This window comes from Toxotes jaculatrix, chromosome 13 (assembly GCF_017976425.1).
Source record: "Toxotes jaculatrix isolate fToxJac2 chromosome 13, fToxJac2.pri, whole genome shotgun sequence".
Classification (NCBI taxonomy): Eukaryota; Metazoa; Chordata; class Actinopteri; family Toxotidae; genus Toxotes; species Toxotes jaculatrix.
Window position 1 is genome coordinate 21,274,502 of NC_054406.1, and position 27,999 is coordinate 21,302,500.

The 27,999-nt window shown below is 41.6% G+C and overlaps 1 protein-coding gene across 1 annotated transcript; it reads left to right on the forward strand.

Annotated features, from left to right (window-relative positions):
- Positions 1–7,997: 7,997 nt before the first annotated feature.
- On the forward strand, positions 7,998–27,999 carry col28a1a (collagen, type XXVIII, alpha 1a). The gene is made up of 34 exons (XM_041053546.1): positions 7,998–8,127; positions 8,335–8,900; positions 10,745–10,765; positions 10,907–10,966; positions 12,103–12,156; positions 12,254–12,298; positions 12,921–12,947; positions 13,142–13,186; positions 13,294–13,338; positions 15,466–15,519; positions 15,626–15,694; positions 15,806–15,874; positions 16,183–16,251; positions 16,475–16,543; positions 16,652–16,720; positions 16,819–16,887; positions 17,417–17,485; positions 17,579–17,650; positions 19,170–19,238; positions 19,569–19,640; positions 20,734–20,802; positions 21,485–21,553; positions 21,751–21,819; positions 21,930–21,998; positions 22,142–22,210; positions 22,335–22,403; positions 22,657–22,725; positions 22,844–22,924; positions 23,167–23,202; positions 23,310–23,346; positions 23,702–24,256; positions 24,543–24,691; positions 25,160–25,439; positions 27,243–27,999. Exons 1-34 carry the CDS (start codon positions 7,998–8,000, stop codon positions 27,413–27,415), a joined length of 3,537 nt encoding a protein of 1,178 aa, XP_040909480.1. The 3' UTR covers positions 27,416–27,999.

Sequence of the window (27,999 nt, forward strand, 5' to 3'; positions counted from 1 at the left end):
TGAATGCTCGTCTGTCGTAAATATTTGGACTGGAAAGCTGTTGTCATGTGCAAAGGCCTGTACTGCTAAGAACACGTTCACAGTTTGGAACAAGCTTCACATATTTAAATATGAGTAAAGTATTAACCTATTCAATACAGCAAACTAGCACAGGGTATTTGGGATAAACATTTTGTTTACCATTAGATCAGAGGTGTCCAAACTGTTCCACAAGAGGCCGGTGTGGCTGCAGGTTTTTGTTTCAACCAAGCAGCAGCACACCAGACTTGACTCATTTAATCAGCTGATCTCAGTCTTCAGACAGTTGATTGGTCAAACGGTGTGCTCTTCATTGGTTGGAACAAAAACCTGCAGCCATACGGCCCTTTGTGGAACAGTTTGGACACCTCTGCATTAGATAAAATGGTACATGTGTGTGTTGATGCCATGTGAGTACATGTTTGTGTGTGTGTGTTTGTATGTGTCCAGTGGTGGAGCCCTGCCCAGCTCAGTGACACCCAGGATCTCAGCATCATCATTTTGGTAATAGCAGACTCTGCTGGTTCCAAGTGGTCCACACAAACTAGATCAGCAGCCTATGTGAGGTCAGTCATTAAAGGGCCAGGGTCTTTGTATTGCTCTTTCATAAAGCTTGGTCCAGTCCAGGAAGCATTAAGGAGGTCTTAAAAATGAGAAACTGATCACAGTGATTGGCTACCACTTTCCCCATGGAAAAAGTATATGTATATGTATATGAATGAGTACCATGTGTAAGTTTACTGCAGAGGAAACAAACATTTCATCAACTACAACGCCAAAGAAGTCCTTTACTGGCTCACTTATCCCTGTAAATGTTTCTACTCTGGATGGAGTATGAGACGCCTGAATGACAGACTGAGTGAACGAGGACACGGCTCATAAGCCCTTTATATAAACAACTGTCATCATACTTACTGATGTGACCATGTTATCCTGAGTGATCCTGAGTGATTTGCAGAGCTGTCGTTATCTCCTTTCATCACATTCATATTCTGATGTTATTGTGATGGTTATTTTATTGCTTTATGCCTGAAAATTATTTTCTTTTCTTCCCTGTGATCTTTTCTTTAGACCCTGCCAGGCAAATGTCTGTAGAACTTCAGAGCCCCAGTATATAACACAGGCAGGTGGTTTCTTTTTCTGCATTAATTACTGCATTAATTCCATGGACTCCCAGACGTTCTTTGATCATGTGAGTGATAGAAATTAATGCCTACATGATGTAGTAGTTCCCAACCTGGGGGTCAGGGCCCTCCACAGGGTTGCAGGATTATAGTGGGAGATCTTGAGAAGATGAAAAAGACACAAAAGGAAAAAAAAAACAGGTAGATGCTGCTTTAATTATATTTATTTTTTTTATTTTTCTCCAATATATGCTTATATATATTTTAACCTAAGACAGACATATGCAATATCTGACAGACTGACTGTGAGTAAAGGGTCACAAGCCAAAAAGATTCCGTGACCTCTGCTTTAAACTGTAATATATGGCTGCAGCTAACAGTGCATTTTTATTAGTCTTTAAACTTCTGGTTATTTGGCAAATGCCTGCCACAATTTCCTAAAGCAAGGTCTCACCCTGATCCTCACCCCTAACCCTTTTTATACAAGTGTCGCTGGAGGTTTTGAACTCTACAAACTTTTTTCCCTTGGAAGTTTAAAATGAGAAAATATGTGCTCTCCAATGGTTTGATGAAGGGCTTCAGTTTAACATTAAATCACACACTCTGTCCTGTACTGTTTACATCCAGGCCTGTAAGATATATGATAAAGTTTCTGTGGGTGAAGGTGGAGCAAGTGTAACTGGTAGGTTCAGTTGAATTTACTATATGGCAATACTGCTGGAGCAGTTTTACGGGCACTGATTTCACAATTGTTCAGTAAATTTAAAAAAAATCTTGTTTTTTACTGCCTTCACAGGTTATTGAATCATTACATTAATTTTCACTGGATCTTGTAACATAATCCATTTTTTTTCCCCACAGCCCTGGGGTTGAAAGTATGATGTTGAAAGGACTTTAATTTGTAAGTCTCGTCCTTTCACAGAATGATAAATGCCAGCCCTTTCAGAAAAGTGACATCAAATGTGATCAAGGAGGAAATTATCTCTGTAAAATACAGCTTTATGAGAAACCAATGTATGGATGTGTATATCATTACCAAAGAGGCGGGGTGATAATGTCAACTGCGGTAAAAGAGCTAAGTATATCCCTGCCACACTCGGTCGGTTGATGGGTGTGAGAGGAGTAGCCTGGAGGAAAGCAGCTGCCGTGTCCCAGCAAGTTGAGACACCGCTGATAATGTTGTAGCATCTGCTCCATCTGCTTCCACCCACACGCACACACACACACACACACACACACACACACACACACACACACACACACTATCGCTTCCATCTCACACACTTTGTCATGGAAACATCTTCATTTTCTGCCACTGCTCATCTCTGTCAAATCCAATTTTTTTTTTTTTTTTTTTTTTGAAGATGTTGATCATGGGATCATGATTAACATCATTTATTCTGAAAAATGTCAAACGTTTGCTGGGTCTGCCATCTTAAATGTCAGGCTTTGCTGCTGTTCTGCCTTTAATGTCATAGTAAAACTTTGGGTTTTGCACTGTTGGTCTTACAAAACAAGCTACTTGATGTCCGACCAGTAGGTTGGCAGCTATTAAGTAACATGAAATTTTAGCATCTGAATGACAAAGATATGTTTGAGGTCTCGTACAAACAGCGTTGTCATTGCATAATTTGTCCAATAAGGAGTAAAGACAAGTTTATTTTTTAACTGTTATCATTATTAGATTCTCTCAAATATCAATCTCTCAAATACTGATATCAGTTTAGGCCTCTTTCATTCAAGCTATTACTTGAGGAATCACCCTGGGCTCAGTTTCATGACACTATACATACTAAACAATAATGATTTAATGACATGAACTACTGCTGCCTGAAATGTGGATTTCTGAAATGGATTATTTGGCAATACATTTGCATTACATTACATTATTTTCAAAGTAATAGCAAAACTAATTTCTGAAGAATCTGCAGATAATTTAAAGCAGCATTAACTGATTCTTTCCATCACTTTGGGGGCAAACGAACAAGATATGATGCATCAACTTTATCCAATTTTTGTCAACTTGGATGAAGCGTAATAACATGTAAACTGAAAAAGCAACAGAAAAGCAAAACAATTAGCTGAAAGAGGCTAAAAGGCTCTGTATAGCTGAAGGGAATTGGTGATCACAGTTGGTGATAATGGTCTGTGGACTTGTCACAGTGAGAGACAGCTTTTACGTCACTCATGGTCATTCCTTCCATTGTTTTTATTAGAAAAAACGAACTAGTGCAGCTTTAAGTTTGTGTTTAACATCTTTAAATTGGATCATTCTGATGTGCAAAGTGAAATGTGTAGAACGGACAGGTGTTCGATGGGACACTGAAAGTGAAATTCTTTGAATGAGTTCATAGCTCCACAGGCAGAATGAGGCAGGTTTCATTGCAGGTTTTTACGGACTAACTCTCCTGAAACTGTCAAATAAAATGGTCCCATTGATCCTGATGGTGGGTCCATGTGGACAAAAAGCTTATGTATCTCCCCAATTCATCATCACACTCATACATCAGTCTCAGCCTGTAAGTTATCATCTTAAGATTGATCCCTCTTGAGCTTGTTTTTTTTTTTTTTTTTGAATGCTGGAGGTTTATGATGCCATTCTGTTCTGCCTGTTAACCCTAAAATGACCACAATAACTGTTCTCCGAGTTTAAAACCCATTATCATACTTCAAAAGGTTATTAGTTCATATTCCACATACCAAGGTGGACACTGTGACTTCTTTACTCTGAAGCTGGTCATGAATGCAGCAGCTCCTCTTGATGCAATGTGAGCCAACATGTCTAAAATCCACCTCTGCACATCTATCACATGCCTATCAGGGCCCCTGAGTGCTGCTTTTGGACCGAGTGTATGAAGCTGTCAGGCCTGCTGAAGTCTGAAGTGCCACAGGGAGCTTTAACAAATGATTCAAGCATGGCAAGTTCAAGAAGACTTCATACCTGCAAGCACCTCGCTCTAAAACTGTCTCTGCAGCCTGGTAGTGCAGCAGAAACAGCAGCATGTGGCTCTTTGAAGTTAAACAATATTTCACACACAACAGAAAGTGAACGTGTCGCGTGTTCAGATGCACCTCAATGGGTACGTCAGTCAGTGAAAGCATCACGTGATGATTCCAGCAGAGAAATTTGGTCAGTGCAGCAGAGACATTGGCAGGAATAATACTGTTTGATACATTACACAGCCAACAACACTGTGCTGATAAGGAGCATAGAAAGTAGGAACCTGGAGCAAATTGACAAATGAGGTATTTCTACACCATGTATGAATTTATCTGAGATGTTCACGCAAGGCATTGACTTGAATCCTTATGTTTCTGTTGCATCTTGCACATCAAAGTTTATGTTTACATTTCTGTGTATATTTAGTACAATGACCAAAACCTTTCTTTTAAAGTTTCAGAAATGACTGCTGACAGTGAAATATGTGTCCTGCAGAAGTGTACGGTTTCATCTTGGACTCAGTGAGTATTGTTTTAATGTGGAAACTTATTTTGCATTTTCACATTGGAATTTTGCTTCTGATCATTTGTACAAAGGATGTAAAATAAATGTAAAATTTCCTTCTAACAACCTCGACAGGCTATTGTAGCTCACACATAACTTTTAATAATGATCCTTCTCAGTTTAATTTAGTGGCTGTGGCACATTCCCTGCCCACCATTAGCAGCTTTCCATGCTTGTGTCCAGAAAGTGTCTGGGCGTGCAGCCGTGTGCTGAAAAAAAAAAAAAAAAAAGAAAAGCCTGTTGGCCTTATCAAAATATGTTGAACTGCGGCAGGAAGCAGCCTCTAAACTCCCAGTCTGTCATTGGTGTTGTTGCTGTCTGGCTGTGTTGTCTTAACACAGAGCTGTCTGCAGACAGTGTGCCACAGCCAGCAATGCCAGCCTCTTCCCATACACACACACAGCAGCATCGGGGCACCCTGGCTAGTTTCTCCACACACATCCTGCAGTTCCCCTCAGAGCTTTTTCAGTCTCACCTCTCACTCATCAACCTTGTAGATCATTTATCAGCCAAAGAGACAGATGTTTTTCTCAGTAAGTGGTGGAAACCAAAACAGAGCTAAAAGGAGAGTGAATACTGGACTCAAGTTTTTTTTTTTTTCAAAATATGGCAGGATTTTATTGGGAAGATTTCAACAAGATGTTTCACTGTGGATTCAAGATGGGTGTAAACCCTCTTTGCCCGACTAACCTTTTAATTTGCCACAACAGGCACAGACAGCGATGTGCTCTTATGCACATAGTTTAGCCTGTAAGTGTTTATGCGATCACTCAGTCAGAGCAGAGTTTCTTCTAAGCAGCAGCAAACTGACATGTTATTTAAGGAAAGTTTTTTTTTGAAGGGATGTTTTCTTCAAGGTTCCAGGTAAAATTTATCAAATGATTGGCAACTTGTTGCAGAGAACAGTGGCAGGTCTCAGACATATTTGATGATTTATGTAAGGAACTGGGCATGAGGCCTTATCTGAGCCTGTCTGTATGAGTTATGGGAGCAGCTAATAGAAGTTCCTCATACCAACATCCTTCAGGTACAGTTTCTCACAGCCACTCCACATTCTCAGGTTGCCATTCAGCTAATGACTCCACAAAGATTAGATTTAAAACATCCTAAATATTCCCTTTTCCCCACCTCCACCCTGGATAGGCCATATTTCAGTCCAACCCCAGACACTGGCCTACTTCCAAATCCATGTTCTGTCTTCTTCACCCTAAAAGTTATGTTTAGTGTGTCCTTGTTTTGTATTTGACCCCGTAGCTCATGAGCAGACTATTGCTCCTGTTTTACCTTCTTCTAAGTAGAAGATAGTTGCAATAACTTTTTCTGGCTTAACACCAGTGCTCTCCGTTTTACAGTATGTAGGTGAAGAGTGTATTGTAGTAGTACTTGTTGCAGCAAAGAGGGAAGAATAATAATAGACATAATATAATAAGAAGAAGAAGACAAATATTGTTTTAAGTGGTGGACAGTAACTAAATGGAGTATTTAAATGCTCTGATCAAAATTTTTATATTAACACTGGATACAATTATCACGTGCAATGTAAAATGTGACAAACCCAGAGAAAATTAGCAGCTAGTTGTAATAATGTGCTTTTATTTGTAAAGGAGTCATTTCTAAACAGTTTTCCACCACTGAATGTTAACGGGCTGCTGTATGTTTTTGCCCACGATCATGGATGCAAGGATAAACTCAACGCTTGCAATCCATAATAACTCTTATTGTTGGTGAACTGAATAAAAATTATAGCAAGCAGTATAAAACTCTATTAAATTAAAGGTTGCACTAAAGTAAAGGGGAAAGAAAAATGATGAAACTAGTGTGTTAGTGTTGCTTTATGATGCCTGACTGGAGTTCATAGTTTCCTCTATTTGTTTAAATATAACACTCCTACTCACTTTAGTAGAATCAGTAAAAGTCACTTGTGGACGCAGGTTCGTCCGTTTGCCGAGGTTAATGTCAGAATACGTCTTCAAAATAAAAGCTGAAAATCAGTCAGTCATGGAAAAGTGTTGGGTGTATGCATAACAAATTGCTTTCTTTCTCATTTAAGGTCTTATTGTGAAGGGAGTAACAGGATGTTGTACTGGCTGTAGTGTTGTTGACTTGTCACCGGTGTGCTGTGAGCAGGAGTTTGACAGTGGAGCAGCTGCTCTCAGTGCCTCTGCAGTGGAAACAGTTCGGGACACAGCACAGCAGCGCCGGTTCATCTCACTGATGAATTAACCTGGAGCTCTCGATTTATTAACACACAGGTACGTGACTGGTTTACATGCTACTGACAGTGAAATGATGTGGATGCAGACTGGATTTTTAAAATCCCCATGACTTTGTTTAATTTATTTTCAAATGGGTGAGATGCTGTAGTTCAGTTACTCCTTCAAGAGAAATTTTTCCATATATGTTTTATATTATATAAGGGTCAATTAAATATAACAGTCTTACAGCATTACTATTCTTATTATTGGATGTAGTATCAGTAGTAACAATATCAGTAGTAATTGCAGTAACAGTGGTAATTAGGGGTAGGTGATATGGATCAATTCCTTTATCACAGTACAGTGTATGTTATTTTACTTGTTTATTTGTTTTAGCTAATCCAGGGAATGAAATATCTGACTACTCCAACTTCTTCATTACATTTTATTAAATCACATTAACACCAAAAAAATACCTAAACATTTCAATTCTAAATCTAAAAAAATGACAAAATCATAAACAATAGACACATTTTTATTACCTCATTATGTCATCATGTTGTTCACTGTACATAGTAGCAGCAGCAGTAATAGTGTCATGAGATGTAGCAAGTGGAAGGTAGCTGTGGTAATTTTAGCAGTCATAGAGGCAGTGGTAGTGTTAATAGTTGCAGTAATGGAACTATGGGTTGTAGTTAGAGCAGTAGATATGTCAGAAGCACTAATATTAGCAGTAGTAGATGATATTTGAAGATGTATCTATAGCAACGGAGTAATAATAATAACAACAATAATAATAATAATAATAATAATAATAATTGAGTGATAATGTCAGACAGCATTGTAATTGATTGTAAAAATGTGACCTCAGAACAGAACAGAGAGCAGACAGCTGAGCTGTGCGAACCAACAAGCTCACAGACTGTAGTGTACAGTATATCACCACAGTCAGAGGATGCTGAGGGAGTTCAGCTGTTGCTTCTGGGAGCGGTTGCTGCAGTTGTCACCCTCTTGTGTTGATGTAACATCACTGCAGCCTCTGCTGCTCTTGATGCTATGTGGCGGATGTCGGAGGACTGATGTTGTTCACAGTTTCTCTCTGATTGTCCTGTTATCCTCTTCACATTTTGACAGGCTGATCTGCTGGTCTGAAGAATGCGGTGGTCACGGTTAGGCCTCAAGGTTCTGATTGTTATTTTGACTCTGTTGAGCTCAACCAGAAGCCAGAACAGGAGGAGGAAAGGACCTAAAGAGGACAACCAGATCATCATCAATGAGGCCAAAAGTAGGTGTTACAGCCATAAAATGTGTTGTGTATTCAAGTCTGAAAAAACCATCTGGAATCATTCTTTGTTCACTGTTATAATTCAGACCAAAATATCGTCCAAGGTGTTGGGTGGGTGGAGGGACCAGTACAGTCACCCATAGGATCCACTGCTGGTGGAACAATGTAGCTTAACATTTTTTCTGCTATGTTTCGCTTGCTGCCCAGCCCTGATCTGCCCAGTGGAGATTATGTTCATTGTGGACAGTTCGGAGAAAGCCAAAGCTCTGCTGTTTGAGCGACAGAAGGAGTTCATCCTGCGTTTCAGCACCAAGCTCATGCAGCTCCAGTCTGCCGGCTGGCGGCTGCGCCTACGCCTGGCGGCTCTGCAGTACAGCAGCACTGTTTCAGTGGAGCACAACTTCAGAGACTGGCAGGATATGGACGTGTTCCAGAGCCGGGTGGCCGCCATGACCTTCATTGGCCATGGCACCTACTCTGCTTACGCCATCACCAACGCCACCCAGGTGTTCAACCGTGAGACATCTTCCAGCAGCCTGAGGGTGGTGCTGTTGATGACGGATGGAACGGACCACCCTCGCAGCCCCAGTGCTGTGACAGCTGCTGCTGAGGCCAAACAGCACAACATCAGGGTGTTCACCATCAGGCTGTCGGGCCTGACCAAGGATGGTCCCATGGGTTCAAAGCTGCGCTCCATCGCCAGCGCTCCCCCACAGCAGCATGTACTCAGTCTCACCGACAGCCAGCTGGATAACAGACTCTTCAATGAACTGGTCAGTCATGTCTATGTTAGGTCTGTGTTAGCGGCTGGTACCAACATCAGAGCGTTACAAACAAACAAAAATCCAGGGTAGTCAAAAAAAAAGGGTTTCAAAACATAAGAAAAGACTTTGTTCAAGTGGCCTTAAAGTTTTGAAGTGTTTTGGGAATTAGAGTTAGATGAGACTGACACCACTCTCATACAGTTTCAGACTGATTAAGACAAAGCCAGGCTAACAGTTAGGCTAACTAGCACTTTGTACTGTAGATTTCATTGTAAATGGATAATCTTTTGCCCATCAGTGTACACCCAGTGACCTATAATGACAAAGTGAAAATGTGTTTTTAGAATTTTTTTGCAGATTTATTAAAAATCTAAAAAATGAAATCTCTCCTTTACCAAAGTACTCAGACCCTTAATTCAGTACTTTGTAGATGAATCACAGCTTCGAGTCTTCTTCTTGGGCAGTTTATCTCATTCTTCCTGGCAGATTCTCTCAAGCTTCATCGGATTAGATGGGATCAAATTCTGTGTTTGTGAGCTGCCATCTTCAGGTGTCTGCTGCTGAGATGGTCATCCTTCCAGCAGAATCTCCATCTCTGCAGAGGACTTCTGAAGCTCTGTTAGAGCAACTGTTTGGTTCTTGGTCACCTCCCCGACCAAGACCCTTCTTACCTGGTTACTCAGTTTGGCTGGATGGCCAACTCTAGGAAGAGCCCTGGTTTTTCCAGACTTCTTCCATTTCATAATTATTGAGGCCACTGATCTCAGAACCCAGTGTTTTGGAAATGGTATTATACCCTTACCCTGTTCTGTGCCTAGACACAGTTTTATTGTTGAAGTGTACAGATGAGATCTTTGATGTCATGTGTGAATTATATAGGTGTAAGCCTTTTTTTAAGCCAGGTCCAATCAATTCAATTTGCTACAGGTGGACTCCAGTCAAGTTCTAGACACATCTCAAGGATAATTAAAGCAAACAGGATGCATCTGAACACAGTTTGGAGTCCTCACAGCAAAGAACATGAATACATTAGTACATATATATTTCAGTTTGTCTTTTTTTTCAATCAAAAATGTTATATTTTCCTTTGTCAGTAGGTTATTAAGTGTAGATTGATCCAAATTTTATCCTTTTATAATTAAATCTGCAACACAATAACATGAAGGGGTCTGAATCATTTCTGAAGCCACCATTTATTTAGTCCGTATATAAACTAAGGTGTAAAAATGACGGGCAATTATTATGTACCAGTATGTATATGCATAATGGTGAATTGTTCTTACATATTTTTTGTCCCTATTGAACAAACAAGTTATAATGAGTCAAACAGTGAGCTTTAGAGGTGCTGGCAGGGGGACTTTGTTACAACTGTAGAACCAGGCCAGCTGTTTCCCTCTGTTTTCAGTCTAATAGGAGACAATATAAACACATGAAAGTGGTGTCGAGCTTCTCATCTCACTTGCCATCAGAAAGCAAATGAGCCTATTTACCTGTTCAAGGATAACCACCACACAGTGGTGAATGCCAAAGGCCTTTTTGTCACAGTCAGAAAAGCACAGGTAGAAATAATCAAATGAATGTTGGCTGAATCCAATTTAGCTGCATCAGTTTCAGGCTCCTGGTCTCGTTCACGCTGGTTCACTGTCAAACTGTCATGACTCACTGAATGGAACAGAGCCATTGTTAATGTTAGTACTAACACCTGTGCTTCTCCTACCAGAACAGGTCAAAATATCTGCTCTGAAAAAAAGCCTATTATTAAACTGTATTTGTATTTTGTACAAATGTTTTGCTGAGTCAGAAGTCAATAGACATAACTGCTGAGTAATTCTCTCACTCTTTGTTTCTTTCAGAACTCAGTTGTGAAAACTGGGGTGAGTATCGCGAGCTTCATTAAGAACATCATCATCTTTTTACTTGTCGAGTCTCGAGAGTTTTGTTTCTTCCTTGCTGTCGATCAATGCACACTGTGGACTCTGCTTCATAGTTTGCTCTTTCTTATGTCTTTATTTCAGTGCCCACACCCAAAGACCTGCCTGTGTGAAAAAGGGGAAAGGGGCTACCCTGGACCTCCAGTGAGTGAAACATTATTGATCTGAGTCATTCTATACGGTTTATATTGTCTCTGTCAGTGCTGAGGTCTCTGCTGATATCACACGCTGTTAGACTCATTTCTCCAAAATATTTATATCCTATATAAATGACTATGCGTTACGTTCTATATATATTCTTACATTATTAATTTGCTCACCACTCCATAAAATCATCTTATCTGATAACAAGTCTGTAAGTCTTAAGGCTCTTTACTGGCACCTAGAGGCTGGAATTTTTCTCGGCAACATGAAGTTTTAATGTGTTGGGTAAAAACGTTACAGATCATTTTGTTGGACTAATGGCAGCACTGGAGACAAGGTCAGAGGTTTAAATGTCCATAAATAAAGACGACAATAGCTATAACAACCAATGAAATATAGCCAGAGATTTGGTCAACCTGTCAGATCAACAGCCCTGTATCTTTAACTGGTCATACTGTAATTAAACTGCACAACCGAAATCAGAAGTGAGCCAAGATGAAAAAGAAAATGGGTGTAATGATCTATTAAAAAGGTAAATCTCCTCAGAAGTTTCTGCTGTTGCTGTAACACGCTTCTGTGTTAGCTGTTGCTTTGAAAAGTAAAACTTTATCTGTACCAGTTTAATGAGCAGCTGTTGCAGAGTCTGCTGGATTCAGGATGACAATAACTTCCTCCACCACAGAGCGCCCTGTAAGCCTCACACAGTGGCTTGTTATCCCATTCTCCTAGCCTCAGCACCCGGGCTCGCGGCCTCCACCAGCAGGTGTGTCTGGCCTGCATCCAAAGCACTACAGGGAAAATATGTGAAAGAGCAGGAAATGTTTCCCACAATGCAAGTGTAGCAGGTGGTGAGAGGGCCAGCAGAAAGGGCTGTTTTCACTGGCAGCGCTACTGAAGAGAGGCCCTTGGAAAAAAGCAAAGGTCAAGGATGGAAGATTAAGCATGAGCAAACACACAGGCTGCAATGATCTGAGAACCAGCTACACTGAGGTGGTGGTTTATGTTGGACAGGGGTTACAGACAGGTCGCACTGAGAATGCCCTAACTCACCTTTGTCTATACATACACAGAACCCAAACTAAAAAGGGGCCCAAATATTCTCATTCTACACAATCTCTCTCATTACTTTCATCTAGGGGAAACCAGGGGAGCTGGGGTCTGATGGAGCACCTGGTCCAAAGGGATCCCGTGTAAGTCTCTATTGTATCCATAATCCAGTGCTGGTAACAGAAAGAATCCATGAAGCGTTGTTTGATGTGGTGCTTTGTCTGTGCTCGGTCACTGTAGGGGGAACCTGGTCTTAACGGACGTCCAGGAATGGAAGGTCTTCAGGTAATCATCAGATATTTTTCTCCTCCTTTTCTTTACAGGTTTTTCAACCTTTCATGTCAATTTGAGGACGGTATACTGCTACATTCTATTTTTAGAAGCATGATAGAGGCTAGTCTTTTAGATTTTCTGACGGATTAAACTCATATAACGTTATTTCTTTCCGAGAATGAGATGGGAAGATTACAATGAATCCATTGGCTGTTGCTCCAAAGTTCACAAATGCACCTAGCACCTCTAAAGTTCGCTAATTAGCACATCGTAACAGTTTTGTTTAAATTGTACAAAACAGAAACGTAAAAACTATTTGTGCGTGGTTACAGCTAATTCTTGTTGAGTTGAGTTTATCCACATATCCCATACTTTAGTGTTGCTGCAACACAGAAGTAGCGTCTCCAGCTATAGCGCAGAGGCACAGTGCTGCCAACATAGCAACTTACTATTACTCACTAAATTTGGCGACGTTCTTGGGCAGACCTTAGCTCCTCTGACTTGATAGGAGTTGCCAGTATTTCTAAGTCCGTGTTCTCTCATGCAGCTCTGGTGCGATGTAGTGCTGCATGTTCATCCCCAACAAAGGAAGTAGGAAGTGGAAAAGTTTAATTGAACCTTTGTCTTGTTATAGGGTCAACCTGGCAGCAAAGGGGAAAAGGTGTGTATTGTTATTAACTTTATTCTTCTGATTTTCAGTTAATATTCATGTATGAAGGCTACGCATTATTTGCAACTATATCTATTTCTGTTTTTTGTACAGAGCCTTCACTGTCAGACATTTAGATTTGGTTCAGTGCCTGGATGTTGCTTTAAGCTGCACTTGACTGTCTCCTCATTGGTTGTATTTTCTAGGGAGAACAAGGTGAATGTGGTGCCCCTGGTAAAAAAGGAGAACAGGTAGGTTTCTTTTTTTTCTTTTTTTTCTGATTTATTTAATTTCCATGCCAACTGTCACCAGTTACTGTATGTAAATGTAGTGATGTTGCATTAAGGTTTTTCCTTAGGGTGCAGATGGACCTCTTGGCCCCAGAGGCCCCAGAGGAGAGCAGGTAAAGTTTTTCTTTTTTTTTCTGCCTAGAATGTTAAATGGCTGTGCTATAACTATAACTACAACTTATAATTAACAATAAGTAAATCTTTGTCATTGATTCCAGTGTTATGACAGACAACTGTCACCACAGTAGATTTGCTGCACTAATATTTACATGGAGGACAACTTGAATGCAATTCAATTAAGATGTGATTAGCTTAGCTTAGCACAAAGAGTGGAAGCAAGGGGACAAACCTGTTCTGTTTGACTGCATCTGGCAACAGGTGCTATGAGCAGAGGTAATTTTCAGAAGCACTGGCTGGAGGGATGAACTATTGTTTGCCAAGAAATTGTTCCAGCACGAAACCCCCCTTACATACATATACTTCTGTTTGTGAACAGATTAAACAAACAAGGTGTTGCTAGGTGTTTTTTCTACTTTGGACAGAGCCAGGCTAACTGTGTCCCCCCCTGCTTCCAGTCTGTTACGCTCAGGTAGGCTAACCACAGCCTGACTCCAGCTCTGGAGCTCCAGCTCTCACAGATATGAGATTGACTTCAGTCTTCTCATCTCCCCCTCAGAAAGAAAGTGAATTAGTGCATTCACCAAAATGCTGAAGCATCCCTTTAAGTGTGTGATTCATATTCAGAGTAACAGACCAGAATGTCTAGAATTTCCATGGGATTTGTTGTTAGAGTAGGTGTGTGTGGTCTTTTTTTCAGGGGTGAACCACCTTCAGTGCTGATTTTAAAAGCCTGATATCACCATTGAGCAGCTCTCCTAACAAACAGACATGTTTTAATGTAAAAACTGAAGATCACTCTATGTGTATGAACCTTTATATCTGAATGGGTGTGTGGTCGAATTGAAAGATTCCTGTGTCCCCCCACATCCACCATGAAACAATCAGTGGTCCAGTGAAAGCCACACACTCGGAGTCCATCTCATGCTCTGCACTTGTGGAATGTGAGCTGTGGATTAGGTCTTATCCCCCTCCTAATGTAGCCTTTCTAAAGCGGGGAATCCAAGCTTGCAATGTTTGGTTGTAGTCTTTGAGCAGACGTTGTCCCAGAGGATTAGGATTTGGGCACATGTTATCCATTCCCTCTCTCCTTAAATGCTTGTTGCCCCCTTCAGCATCGGTAGAACAACAGCAGCCATCGTCAGAGTGCCATTAGGTTTTATGTCCATCTGATCTGTCTCCAGTTCCCATGAAATGCACCTACGCTGTCAAAGATTTATTCATAAACCTTTTGTATTAAAGCATTCACCATCAAATTATCAGTATCCACCAGTTTGAAAAAGCCTCAGTGTCACTTGTACTTTATATGAGTTTTATTTCAGGGTCAGCTGATTTTTATTTTCCAAATCACACTTTTTCCTCAGATATAGCTCAGAAGCTCAGTTCAGCCTTTAGTACAGGGCAGGATTATGTAGAAATGGTCTAGTTTGAGGAGTCCACAGGCTAACTGTCTACTTATAGTCACAGTGTATGATAAAACTGTCCCTGATTGGGATGTTAAGGTTTTTAATACATATTTTGCAATATTACAGTTGCATGAATCATAAGAATGAAAGAATTTTTTTGGTCAAGTCACACTGCTCTTAGTCTCCAGCAGAGGGCAGTCACAGCTCACCAGCAGAGTGAGAGACACTTTCGTCTCATCTCCCCTTTGTGATTAAACAGTTAAATGTAAGCATGCTCAGCCTCTCTAAGCTAATTTGAAATGAATGGAAAATAATGTCTGAACGACAGAATAATCAGGTTCACGTTTACACATCAAAGTGTGTTTCCAGGTGTTGGGGAGTACTACTGCATCTGTGAAAAAAGTTGTGTAAAGCCTTAAGTGTCCCCCAGAGGGAGCTGTGTGAGGTCTGAGAAATGTCCTCAAGGGATGTCACTTGAGTCGGCATCATTTGGGGCTGAAGGCTACAGGTTTGAAAATGAAGAAGGTCTAAGTGTGTGGCGTTACCCCGCTCCTCATCCCTGTTTGAGGCTAGAGGCTGTAGGCTACATTAGCTGAACCTCTGATCAAACTGTTGGTGCTTGAGTTGCATTGTGGGTAATGTAGGCACCACATTTTGACAAAGAAGAAGAATGTTTAGAGAAAGAAAGATGAAATCTCTGTTTTGCTCCTGTGTCAGGGAGCCATGGGAGGACCTGGAGACCAGGGTCCAGAGGGACCATCTGGATCTAAAGTAAGTAACACTGGAAATAAAGTTTCAGATACATTAAATGACTCATTAAGTTCAAGGGTTAAAGCTATGCTGGGCATACTTGAGTTTATTTTCCACTCCTTTAAAGGGTGAGCGAGGACCAAGGGGCGCACCTGGACCTCCAGGAGATAATGGCATTGGGTTCCCTGGTCCCAAGGTAAATTTGGATTAAATATGGAAAATGTCCTTCTTACTTATCTGCAGGAATGCCAGTGCATGTCCTGTGCACTCCTCACTTTATCCCTAATTTTTAAACTTTATTTTTCAGGGTGACAAGGGGAACCAAGGAAGACCAGGTCCACCTGGACCAATGGGTATGGGTGAACCAGGGACAACGGTGAGTTCACAAAACTAAGTGAAACTACAGAGACTTCTCTTATAGCTAATATATTTAAACACATACTATAACCCCAATGCCAAAGAGACATTATGTAGATATAATTACTAAACTTCTTATCAGCATTGGTAATGTTTTAAAACATATTGTAAACCTTTCAGTATGGCTAACTCCTCCATTTTTGTATTTCAGTAATTCACCCTATATTATAATTATGGTTATATTACTTAACACTCAGTACAGTGATACCTAACCTCACATCTGCTAATTCAGTATTTAATATTCACTCTCTCCGTTGATGCGCTTAGGGTCCAGCAGGGCCACCAGGGATGCAAGGATCTCCAGGGTTTCCAGGTGAGGGTCTCCCAGGATCCAAGGTAAGTCCCAGGAAAAACACTCATTCGCTACAACTAACATATTTTTTTGGTTTGTTTCTCACTTTACTTAATATAAAATACACTAAAGTTGCGGCTGGCTGTTCTGGAGACCTGTGACTCATTATTATTGGATTTTAAAGAGTGAACATACTTGTATTGTTTGACTGTTAAGATCCTTCCAGGCTCTTCTCTTCTCTTACCAAAGCCAGTGTGTTTCTTACAGGGTGACAGAGGGTATGAAGGTCCTAAGGGAAGCCGTGGACCTCCAGGATTAGGGTACAAAGGTGATAAGGTATGGTTAACCGGTTAATGTTGGTTGGGACTACAGACACATGTATACTGCAAACCTGTGATGCTGTAAAGCATCACCCGTCTGACCTCTCACCTGTCTGACCCTCAGGGAAACACAGGAGCCCCCGGGCTGCCAGGTTTGGTCGGGTTTCCAGGGCCAGGTATCCAAGGAGAAAAGGCAAGATCAATGAAAATGATAGGAATTTACTCCAGCTATTTATCCTTTGTTTCTGTAACTACATAAACTTAATTTATAATTTTTCTGCCTGGCTCTAGGGGGAACAAGGGCCTGCTGGGCCTTCTGGTCCCAGGGGACCTCCTGGATTAGGTATAGTTGGACCAAAGGTTAGTATTCAAATTCACTCAAAGTTCCTACTGTTCACCTATCTAATAAGTAACACTCCAGTTTTTATGTGTGTTTCCCTGCCAGTGCAACTTTTACAATGCACACAGTCTCTAATCAAAACCACTTGTATTTTATTTTGATTTGATTTTTGGTTTTTATTTTGACACCACTAGAAATAAGTCCAGTGTGGCCAACACCAATGATCAGACAGGTTATACACAAATCAGCAGCCACATTATCAGAATCACTTCATTTGGAGGTGAAACTGACAATATAAGTGCATCCAAATGTATATAATAATCCATGACTGCTCATTAAAACTGTGAGTCCACACACCTGCAGTAAGTAGAGTACGTTAAAGCGTAACCAGGAAGTCGGTCAGCAAATAATGATGGATGTGTAGAGCATAGATTTCTTTACAATCAATATAATCATTATCCTTCCCCTGTAAGTAGATTAAACTGCCGCTAACTAGACTTGTTGGTCGTCTGATGTGACTTTGGGTCAGTGATTTGTGTTGTTTCCCAGGGTGACCAGGGTTTCCCTGGAGAACCTGGACCTCAGGGAGATAGGGGTGTTGGTGACCCAGGGCCAAAGGTAAGACAAACTTCCCTCAAATAAAGTATGTTCACAGTGGGATCAGATGAAAGACAGTAGATGTGTTGAGTTTATGTATGTGTGGTTTTCCAGGGAGAGCCAGGACCCGATGGGGCTGCTGGGATACCAGGCATTCCCGGTGAGGATGGAGCTGCCGGACCTAAGGTGAGTCAGTGACTGGAGGTCAAAGGTGAAGTTTGATTTGCACTTCAGATACTGAGCACACCCAGTTGCCAAGAATTTCCTGTCTTTTAAACGGGTAGCCATAAATGTTTATGAGGACATCATGAAATCAAATTCTCAAGTTCTCCATGTCCACGTGATTGACTGGAAGACAATGAGACACTTTATTCTTCAGCAGTCTCACAAACGGCAAGCGCTGTTTATTTAGCAACACTAAAGAGATTAGCTCTCAGTTAGCCAGTAGCCAGTAGATATGTTTTAATATGGAAACACGTGGGAAACTTGGGAAACAGGGAATAATTTTCTAATGCTCAACTACACGCACAGGCATCTGCACATGTATAATAATGTATTCAATATCATAACTGATCCCAGATCAGTGGACGCTGAGTCCAGGGCAGCTTGACCAGAACACTTGTCTGTAGCTAGTCACCCGTCAAAGATCACAGGATTATCCGCAATGCGCAAATGTCCAAAAAATGCTGCTCCCCCCTCTGCTTGACAAACCCCAGCCTTCGTCAACTGGACACAGCCACACCCACGAAAATGACAGAAACGATGGACGCAATGTCTAATAGCCAACCTAGCTTCCAGAGACAATCACCTGCTGTGGCCACAAGAGGGCAGTAAATTACAAGATGAATGCAAACAGCCAGATCAGATCCTTTATGGGACAAGATGAAGTCCTAGGATGTAAGGAGAGATATCGCTTCCACTTCAGTATTGATGTTTATTTTTAGCTTTAACTGGTTGAGCACTGCTTGCCTTGCTTGTGCTGACAGCACACCAGTACCAGAAACACTGAGCTGCTGTTGCAACACACAGTAAGCTAGTTGAACTAGTCATAAGCCAGTTAACACCGTATGTAACATTGTGCCAGAGATTGTGTTTTTAATCTGGTATCTCTGGTGGGTGTGGTGGTGTCATGTCACATGACCTCCTCTGAAATGTGGACGTGCATTCCCAACTTTGAGAAATTAGCAGCAGGATATGTGGACCTATCAAGAGAGCAACATTTGACTTGGCCAGATCTCTGGCTATCAACCAGATCTTAAAAGAAAAAAACAGAAAATGGTTTAAAAAAATAAACGAATAATAAAAAAGTATAGTGAACACAAGTAGCAGTGAACATTACATGACCTCTCTTTGCATTGCTCCACCTCAGCATCTTGTTTCAACAGGAAGTACACTGTGTTAAAGAAGTAGAGAGGCAACTCCATTTTTCCTGGCCTCCATTTTTCCTGTCCTCAGCCTACAAAGAGGCTGAGGCCAGAGTCCAAATTTAAATGTCCTCCTCTTCTTTGGTTTGTGATGTGTGTATATAGAAAAACTTACCTCACTATAGCAGGGTACCTTGCTATGCTACAGTTCATCTTTTAATCGTTTGATCTTACCTGAAATTAACATCCATATTCAAAACACTCACAAACTAATTTGTGAATCTCTAGGAAACGTAGTCTTTAATTTTTGTGATGCCGTGTCATGCTTTGTTTATTTCTAGGGAGAGATGGGGGTGCCAGGTGTGCGAGGCATCGAGGGAGCACCAGGAAAAGGTATCCCTGGAGAAAAGGTAATGGTCCTGGAGCTGCTGTACTGACATTGTAGCGCCTGTCTGCCAGAGAGTCTCCTGACTGCTGTTCACCATGAATAAACTTTTGTTTTGAACACCCTGCCATGTCTACAGTTAGATTCAAGTGGCTAAGGTACATATTTGCATACCTGTTCTGACAATGGCTTCATTGACTTAGGGAAGGTTGCCCAAGTTATTCATTATATTAAGTTGTATTTACCTTTCAGAGTAGAGGTGTCAGCGAGCTTATTGAATTAATCAAACACTGATCCTTTTACAGTGCCAGAGGTGCTGGGATGTAAAACCTCAAGTGTATGTGTTCTTCCACAGGGAGACAGAGGAGACCGTGGACCAAGGGGACTGTCAGGGTCTCCAGGCCCAGTTGGCCCTGCTGGAGCTAAGGTCTGTTAAATACAGGTTACTCATAAGCACTGTCAGGTTTAGGATGGAACTAAGATTTACACATGGAACAAGATGCCATCAACTAGGAATCAACAAGCCAAGATGTAACTTATAGTAAATTTCCTGAACCCATGAGGCATCACACATACATAAAAAACCCTGATGTCAAAATACTACAGTTATCTGTACACAAACAACAAATCCCAAAAACGAGGCCATTTAGTTCAGATCTATCTAACAACCTTTGAACTGCAAACACAGCACTGATGGATTAACTTTTTATAAATGATAGATTATGTATTTGCATGCTTATTTAAAAGGTAGAGGAGTCACAAACTCTGAACAATAGCCCACGTTAGCTTTCCTGCCAAAGTCTCCTTCTTATCTAACTTACAAACACGAACACACGTCTTGTCCTGCACCATAGCTTATTGAATGTGTCGTTAAACAAACACGGACCGGAGAAAAGTGTACCGCTGACGTCAGTTTGCAGGCTTACAGAACCAATAAACCGCTGCACATGAAACAGCCTCAACCACAGAGGAGATTGTTGGACACAAATCAAGGAGTGTACCTTTAAACGGATCTGAATCTATTGTGAAAGATGATGTGAAACTACAGGTCATTATAATGGGAAATGCTGCACGTAAAGAAATAGTCTTTAATTCACAATATGGGGGCGGGGGGGTGATTGAAGTTCGTGGCCTCAGGTAGAGGGAGATGAGTTCTGCAGCTCTCGTTACAGGAACATGAGGCTCAGCTCTTTGAGTGATTGTGCAGAAGTTCATATAATTGTTTATCAAGTATTTAAATGGTTACATTGTATTAATGAACACTGTTACACCTGTTAGCAGCTTTAACGCAAAATAATACTGAATAACCTGTTTTATTGGAACTCTATTACCGTAACTGTATAAATGTGTGTGTGTCAGTCACCTTATCTAATTGTCTGAAATAATATCTATGACCATATTATTCAAAAGCAACAGAGACAAAAGCTTTTGCAGAGTACTTGAGAAAAGACACATGAAGTGTTTGTTCTGCCTCCAGCTGCTTAATGTTTGGCATTTTTATGGACTCACTTTGACTGCAGGGAGAGCCCGGCACCCCTGGAATGATGGGCCTACCTGGACCCGCTGGGCTCGGCTTTCCAGGGCCGAAGGTGAGGGCACCCAGTATTTTAGTAACATACACACAGACACACACAGAAAGAAATGATGGCCATAACTACAAAAAATGAGACTTAGGTGGAAAAACCAAAAAAAAAAAAAACTACCTTTATTATTATTTAAAATGTGGACTATGGGAAAGATCATCTCAGCAAAATTGTTGCAGCAATAGTCTTAGCCTCACCTCATTTCATGTTTACCCATTACTTTCTTGGAGGAGCAGGATTATTTTATCATCACCACTCATCTATAGATATATCTACATTCAGCATTACTGTCTGTAATGCATCCCCGTGGTGTTTGATATGTTTCTTTCCTCTAAAAACATTTTACATCCTGTATTGTTTTACATGTGCACATCCATATTTGCTAATGTGCAGTCTTTGTTTGCGTTTCTTTCATCTGTCTCTCTTAAATTTCTGTCCATGTTCTCGGACAAACAACAGCAGTCGCTATAAGGAACTGAGGCTTTAGTGATTTTAACCAAAAAAAAACTCCAAATGTTTTTGGATGCAGATTATAAATAAATAAATTGGACTGCTAATATTATGAACCTTATCATTATTATTATTATTATTAGTAGTAGTAGTAGTAGTAGTAGTAGTAGTATTGTGTTGGTATGCTTTAATATGAATAATTGTGAGTGGAGTTGTTGTTCACTTGTCCAAATAACAGGGAGATCCTGGTTCTGTGGGGCCAGTGGGACCCATGGGAGAACCTGGAATAGGAATCATTGGCCCAAAGGTAAAACAGACATTGAGTATAATCATCATATCAATATATCACAGATCAGAACACTATGGAACCTGCTTCAGCTGTGAAGCAGTGCCACAGAGATACCTTACATTAAATTTGCAGTATACCCACCTGCAGGTTGGTGTGCCTTTCATACTGTGTTTGTCCCCCACAGTATTTTTACTGTCTTCATGCCACCTTTTCAGGGTAATAAAGGAAATCCTGGGCCTATAGGACCACCAGGGGTGAAGGGAGATGGCTTCCCAGGACCACCGGTAAGAGGGACCTGTCATCAAAAAACACTAAGGCTACAGTGTAATTATCCTTGTTTTCCGTGCAGAAGAAAGAAAGAATTACGACAGAACATTTTCTCCTCAATTATCAGGGACTGCCTGGTTTACCAGGACTGCAAGGAGAGACGGGACCTGAAGGGAAAGGACTACCTGGACCTAAGGTGAGGCACAAACGTTAATTCATCAATTCCTGAAGTCGGGGTGAGTGTGAAAACTTCCCTCTGAGGCCTCAGAGGGGCATTTGCTGCTGGACATCAGCTTCCACACCAACCAAAGCATTTGTTCTGTGCATTTTGTGTGTCAGGGTGACAGAGGCTTACCAGGGGTCCCAGGCCCATCAGGTCCTCCTGGAATCGGACTTTATGGACCAAAGGTCAGTGAGTGTACACACAGTGAGAGGGAGATTATCAGTTTCTGTCATATTTGTAAAGTACGTCGTTTGCATAACATAATGAGATTACCCTTACACTGTGACAATGGCTGTAATACATTCCCAGGGTGGTACAGGGCAGCCTGGCCCACCAGGCCTCCCAGGGCCCCTCGGAGAAGGCATCCAAGGACCAAAGGTAGGCAAGAGAAAACACTTGACGGTGCTTTATAGAGTCAGTGCAGACTGTGGGATCACAAATTTATTCCAGGTGCATCATGTTTTTCACTAAGGATGAGCAAGGCACTTGTTTTTGATGATTCTGCACTCAGCTATCTTGTCTGGTACCCTATCAATCAACCTATTTCAACCAATAGTCAGGACTTTCAGATACGTTTATACGCTGATGATACGCTTGTCATTCTTACCAATTCATCAATCTTAATTCTTAGGGAGAGCCCGGGTTTCAAGGGCCAGTGGGCCCTCGAGGGGCACCAGGGGACGGCCTTCCAGGAGAGAAGGTACAAGCAATATCGCTGCCACATGTGCCAGTGGTAGCCTAACCTGTCACATATCCCTTCATCTCACATTGTCCAACATTTGCTGTTGTAAAGAGTGCTTTCGCATGTGCACGCACAGGGAGATAGAGGCATTCCTGGAGAACGGGGAAAGAAAGGAGACAAGGGAGACTATGGAGAATCTGGATCTACTGGACCAATGGTAATACAGCATGTCCTGTCCTCTAAATATGTAAAATGCCTCATGGTTTAAACAGTAATCTCCTACACAAAACAAGTGCAAGCAGATCTCCTGAGTAAATTTAGCCCTACTTTTAGACCTAGGACTAAAAGTATTTTTATCAGTTTTCTTAACTGAAAGTCCCTAACACAAGGTGTTCATCCTGTGGAGATTATCCCAAAACGATGTTATCATTCTGTTTCCTAATCTGAGTCTAATTACAGGGGAGACCGGGAGAAAAGGGCGAACCAGGACTGACAGTGAGTAAAGTGACTGACACAAGTGACATGGAGTTGTACATTTTAACATTTAAGAGACATTTAACAAATTTAAGACCTAATTTTTTTGTCTTTTTTTCTGGACGCAGAAAGAAGAGGTCATCAGAATAATAAGGGAAATCTGTGGTAAATGGCACTTTTTTTTTTGCAGCCCTTTTCTCATCCATTATTAGCAGCCTTTTTGTGTTGCTTAGCTGGGGGCTAATGTTTCTCATAAATGTCAATGAAATGGATAAAATATTAGAAACACCTTGAAAAAATGCTTCGCCACATGGCATAGAGTTGACTCAAGATAGAAGCACTGTGGGAAGTGAAGTTTTGAAGTGATGAAGTATTTATTGCAGGGCTTCTGCAGCATATTTAGTTCCATTAAGTAAGGTTATAAATTGCACAGAAACACAGTAATACTCACTGCAAAGACTGCACTGCACACTGCACTGGTTTTGCAGTTGTAATGTGTCTGTTACATTTTTTTGCCCAGGCTGTGGTCTGAAGTGCAGAGAGAGCCCTCTGGAGCTGGTGTTTGTGATAGACAGCTCTGAGAGCGTGGGGCCAGAGAACTTTGAGTTGGTGAAGGACTTTGTGAACGCTATAATCGACCGGGTGTCGGTGAGCCAAGATGCTAGCCAGATTGGCGTGGTGCTCTACAGCCATGTGGACATGGTGGTGGTCAGTCTGCAGCAACAGCCCAGCCAGGACGACATCAAGGCCGCCGTCAGGAACATGCCCTACTTGGGCGAGGGCACTTTCACTGGCAGCGCCATCCACCGAGCCAACCAGCTGTTCAAGGCCTCGCGGCCTGGAGTGAGGAAGGTGGCTGTGGTTTTAACCGATGGGCAGGCCGACCCCCGTGACGTCATGAAGTTTGAAGAAACAGCCACAGAGGCCCACGCAGAGGGGATCGAGATGTTTGTGATAGGAGTCGCGAACAAGACCGACCCTCTGTACAAAGAGTTTCAGGCTGAGATGAAGGTCATCGCCTCGGATCCAGATGAAGAGCACGTCTACATTATAGATAACTTCAGGGAGCTTCCCAGTAAGCAAACCACAACCAGTAATCCACGCTCACACATTTATCAAAGAACTGATCAGTACTACACTAATTTTCAACTTTTTTATCATTAATGAAGCAAAGCCTGCGAGCTAGTTCAAGACAAGGTGGATTCTTCTCACAGCAACATACAGTATATCCAAGGTGCCCTTTTAAGGGCTTAAGTAGTGGTGCCTTGTCTCTATCATCTTATGTGATGAGTACAACCTCTAACGATACCTTTCGTAATGTTGTTCTCTGTTTATTTACACCTCTGTTTATTTTGGTACAGCTCTGGAAAGCAAAATACTGAGTCAGATTTGCGAGCAGGACGACTCCATGGCCTTTCTACCGAACTCTGTCTTTCCATCTGTGGAAATCCACCCAGAGGTTCCAGAGGACAGCCGTTCCAGAGAGTTCCCAGAGAGAGAAAATATACAAGTAACGCTGCTTTTATCTCATGTTGGGAGGACAGTGTCGGTTGGTCAGTTTGTTGGTTGGTCTACTACTTTGGTCAAGATGGAAATATCTCAACAACTATTGAGAGAGACAGCCCTCAGAGGTTTAAGGCCTTACTGACCTTTCCTCTAGCGCCACCATGAGGTTGGGCTAGAAGTGCTTCTACACTGGTTAGGAGTAGTCTAACTAGCGAGGCTGCACAAGAGGAAAATTTGACTTCAATGGTGGTGCTACAGGGAAGGTCACCAAAAACCATAGATAGTTGGCAAGGGGGGGATATTTGGCTGGAAAGAAGAAAATGGGGTTACCAAATCATCCTCTGGGGACCATTAATATTACCAAATGTCATGACACTTGAGCCAAGACTGTGGATTTTCATACTTGACTAAAATGCTGCATGGTCGTCAGAAAAGACATGTCTGTGTCTGAGCTCATCTTTCTACTTCACAGCACGAACTCACAGTGGGGATAGTAACAGCCCCAACTCTACAGTCCCCTGAGTCAGGGCGGCCTGAAGAGAGCCGGCTTGATACTAAACTGTTGATGGAGCCCTGGAACAGGCTTCCAGACATCACGTTGGCCTCTCCCGGTGGCCGAGGGAAGCAGGGACCCGGTGTGACGTCTGTCGTGGGGCCTCAGATTCCAACGGACTGGCTACGTCAAGCAAAGAGCACACAGGCTCCAGTCAGCCCTCCTCCTCCCCCACCCCTGACAGACTTGTCAGTGTCAGGTAAACAAGCAGAACAAACGCCCACAGATGAATAGCACTGACAGGTCCCACAGCCACACCTTTAAGACTGCATCACACTATATGTCATCATTTTGATTTCCCTGAAAAGTGTATTGCCTTCCTGGACTACTGCCACGTGACAACAAACAAAAAAAAAAAAAAAAAATTACGAGAAATCTTGAGTTGCACAACACATCATAAGTCTCCTTGTCATATCTTGTGTTTGTTTGGGTTAGGAAATCTAGCCGCCCCCCCTTTATCAAATAATATCTTTTTGTTAGCTACGTCAATGAGCAGAACAGTGACAGAGAAACCAAACACGCCCTTTACAATAAAACGATTAAAACATATAAAAGAAACATTTTTCAGGGAGGGTTATTTAAATGTGTAGGAGTTGAGCAAACAAATGTAAATTGGAGAGTTGAGAGGTGGACCTTTGGGACTCACCACCCAGGTGGAATGTGACAAAGTACGTTCACTCAGCATCAGTACTTCAATAGAAATTAAAAGTACTTAAAAATATTGTGCCTTTTCTCCACTCTGACTGCTATAATTACAAGTTGTACTTTTCAGATTAAGATTTATAAGACATGTCGCTTTAGTCTGAATTATAAAATACAAAGCAGTCAAAATCAGCTCCAGTACTGCTAACATGTTAGAGCATCAATAACAATGGTCCACTAATATGATTTTAGAACAGAGAGGAGCCGTTCTGCACAACGAGTCATTTAACTGTTGATGCTTTAAGGATATTTTGGTGCTTGGATGCATTTTCACATTCAGACAACTTTTACTTGTAATGTGGTGTTTTGACTTTTATGTACATGAATGATCTGAACAGTTCTTCTACCCACTGGCAGTGTGTATGGTGTCAGGTATGATAGCAGGAGCTGTGCTATCTTGAAAGCAGGCTCGTGAGAAACATCCAAACAGAAATCTGATCCGAGAGAGACCCGAGGACATGTAAACCCGATCCTAACTGTGCTCCACCCAAACAGAGAGAGAGAAAGAAAGAGAGGACCAAGACTGACAGCGGCACGATGCTCCAGCCATTAGTTGTTAGTTACGAAAGTTGAGTGATTTCTGGGTGTGGATTAGAAACATTATGTGCAGTAGCGCCAGCTGTCCAAATAAATGACAGACCAGATTGAGTGACAGGATGTTCTTATGTACTGTACTGGAGTAAACATACACATTTTAGATACTAGTGTTTTACCTGAGTGCTGCCATTAGTATGTTTGCATGTTAAAACAACTTACCATTCGGATTAGACACATAAAGATTAGTTTAATATGAATTAACTACACATCAGTATATAAAGTATGAGCCTCATCTCATTAACAGTTTCTTACAGATTCATATATCAGTTATAATGATCAAATAATATCATATATATCAATACAATACTCACAGGAGCCATTTCCTGTATCAGGAGTAGAGTTTTCTTTGATAGTTGAATTGCAGTTTCCCTTTGGCTGCAACAAATGACTCTATCTTAATTCATTTTAATTATATTTCACTGAAAGTATACCTGTATTTTACTACAATTTTTAAATACAGTACTTTATCTTGTAACAAAGTGTTTTTATTGTGTTGTATTTCTTCATTTCTTAAGTAAAGGATGTGAATACGTCTTCCACCGCTGAACAGATGCTAATGGGCTGAGCTTTACACCTTTTACCGTACGGGGACTGAGGTTTTCAAAATGGCCGGCCACATGTTGAAACAGTTGAAATGACCGCAGAGATTTATCAATCGCAAGCAAAACAATTCACTCATCATTCATCTTTCCTCTCCTTTCAGGTGAAGGGTGCGGTCAGCCTCTGGACCCAGGTCCCTGTCGGCAGTACGTAGTCAAGTGGTACTATGACCCCGAGGCCAACGCGTGTGCCCAGTTCTGGTACGGGGGCTGTCAGGGCAATGCAAACAAGTTTGAGACTGAAGCAGACTGCAGGAATTCCTGCATCTACACATAACAGACTGTGTTTAGAAAAAAAAAAGGGTGTGTGCAAAGCTAATATGCTCCATCCACGTCACTGAGGAACAGAACGGACTGATGACGCAGGCTTTTACAGTTTGACTAGCGCTCAGGCTAGCAGCTATTGCTGCTGCTGCGGTCACACTCTGTGGACTGCTGCAGGCGAGGGAGATAGCAGAGGGCCGACCTCCTCGTTATCTCTCAGGTTACGTTCACACTGCAGGTGCTCTTGTTCAATTCTGAACTGCTGCGCTCAACAGTAGCGGTCTAATCATTCTAGAGGACCAGCCACATCTCAAAACCCGCACAAGCTGACAGGACCATCAATAATACTGGTTGAACATGTCATCCCAAAAACGGTTCATTTTTATTTTCACTTTCACTTTCTCTTTCTTTCCATCGTCGTCTAGTTCTCCTCCAGGGGCCTGTATCACAAAGCAAGTTCAACTCACACTGTCTACACAGGAGGGTGTTAGAGTGAGCAGCAGCTGTTTTACATGCACATAGCACAAGTATAACGCAAACCGTCATGTGATCTGTGTAGACAATGACTGAAAAGCACGCCTGAAATTCTTTTAGTGT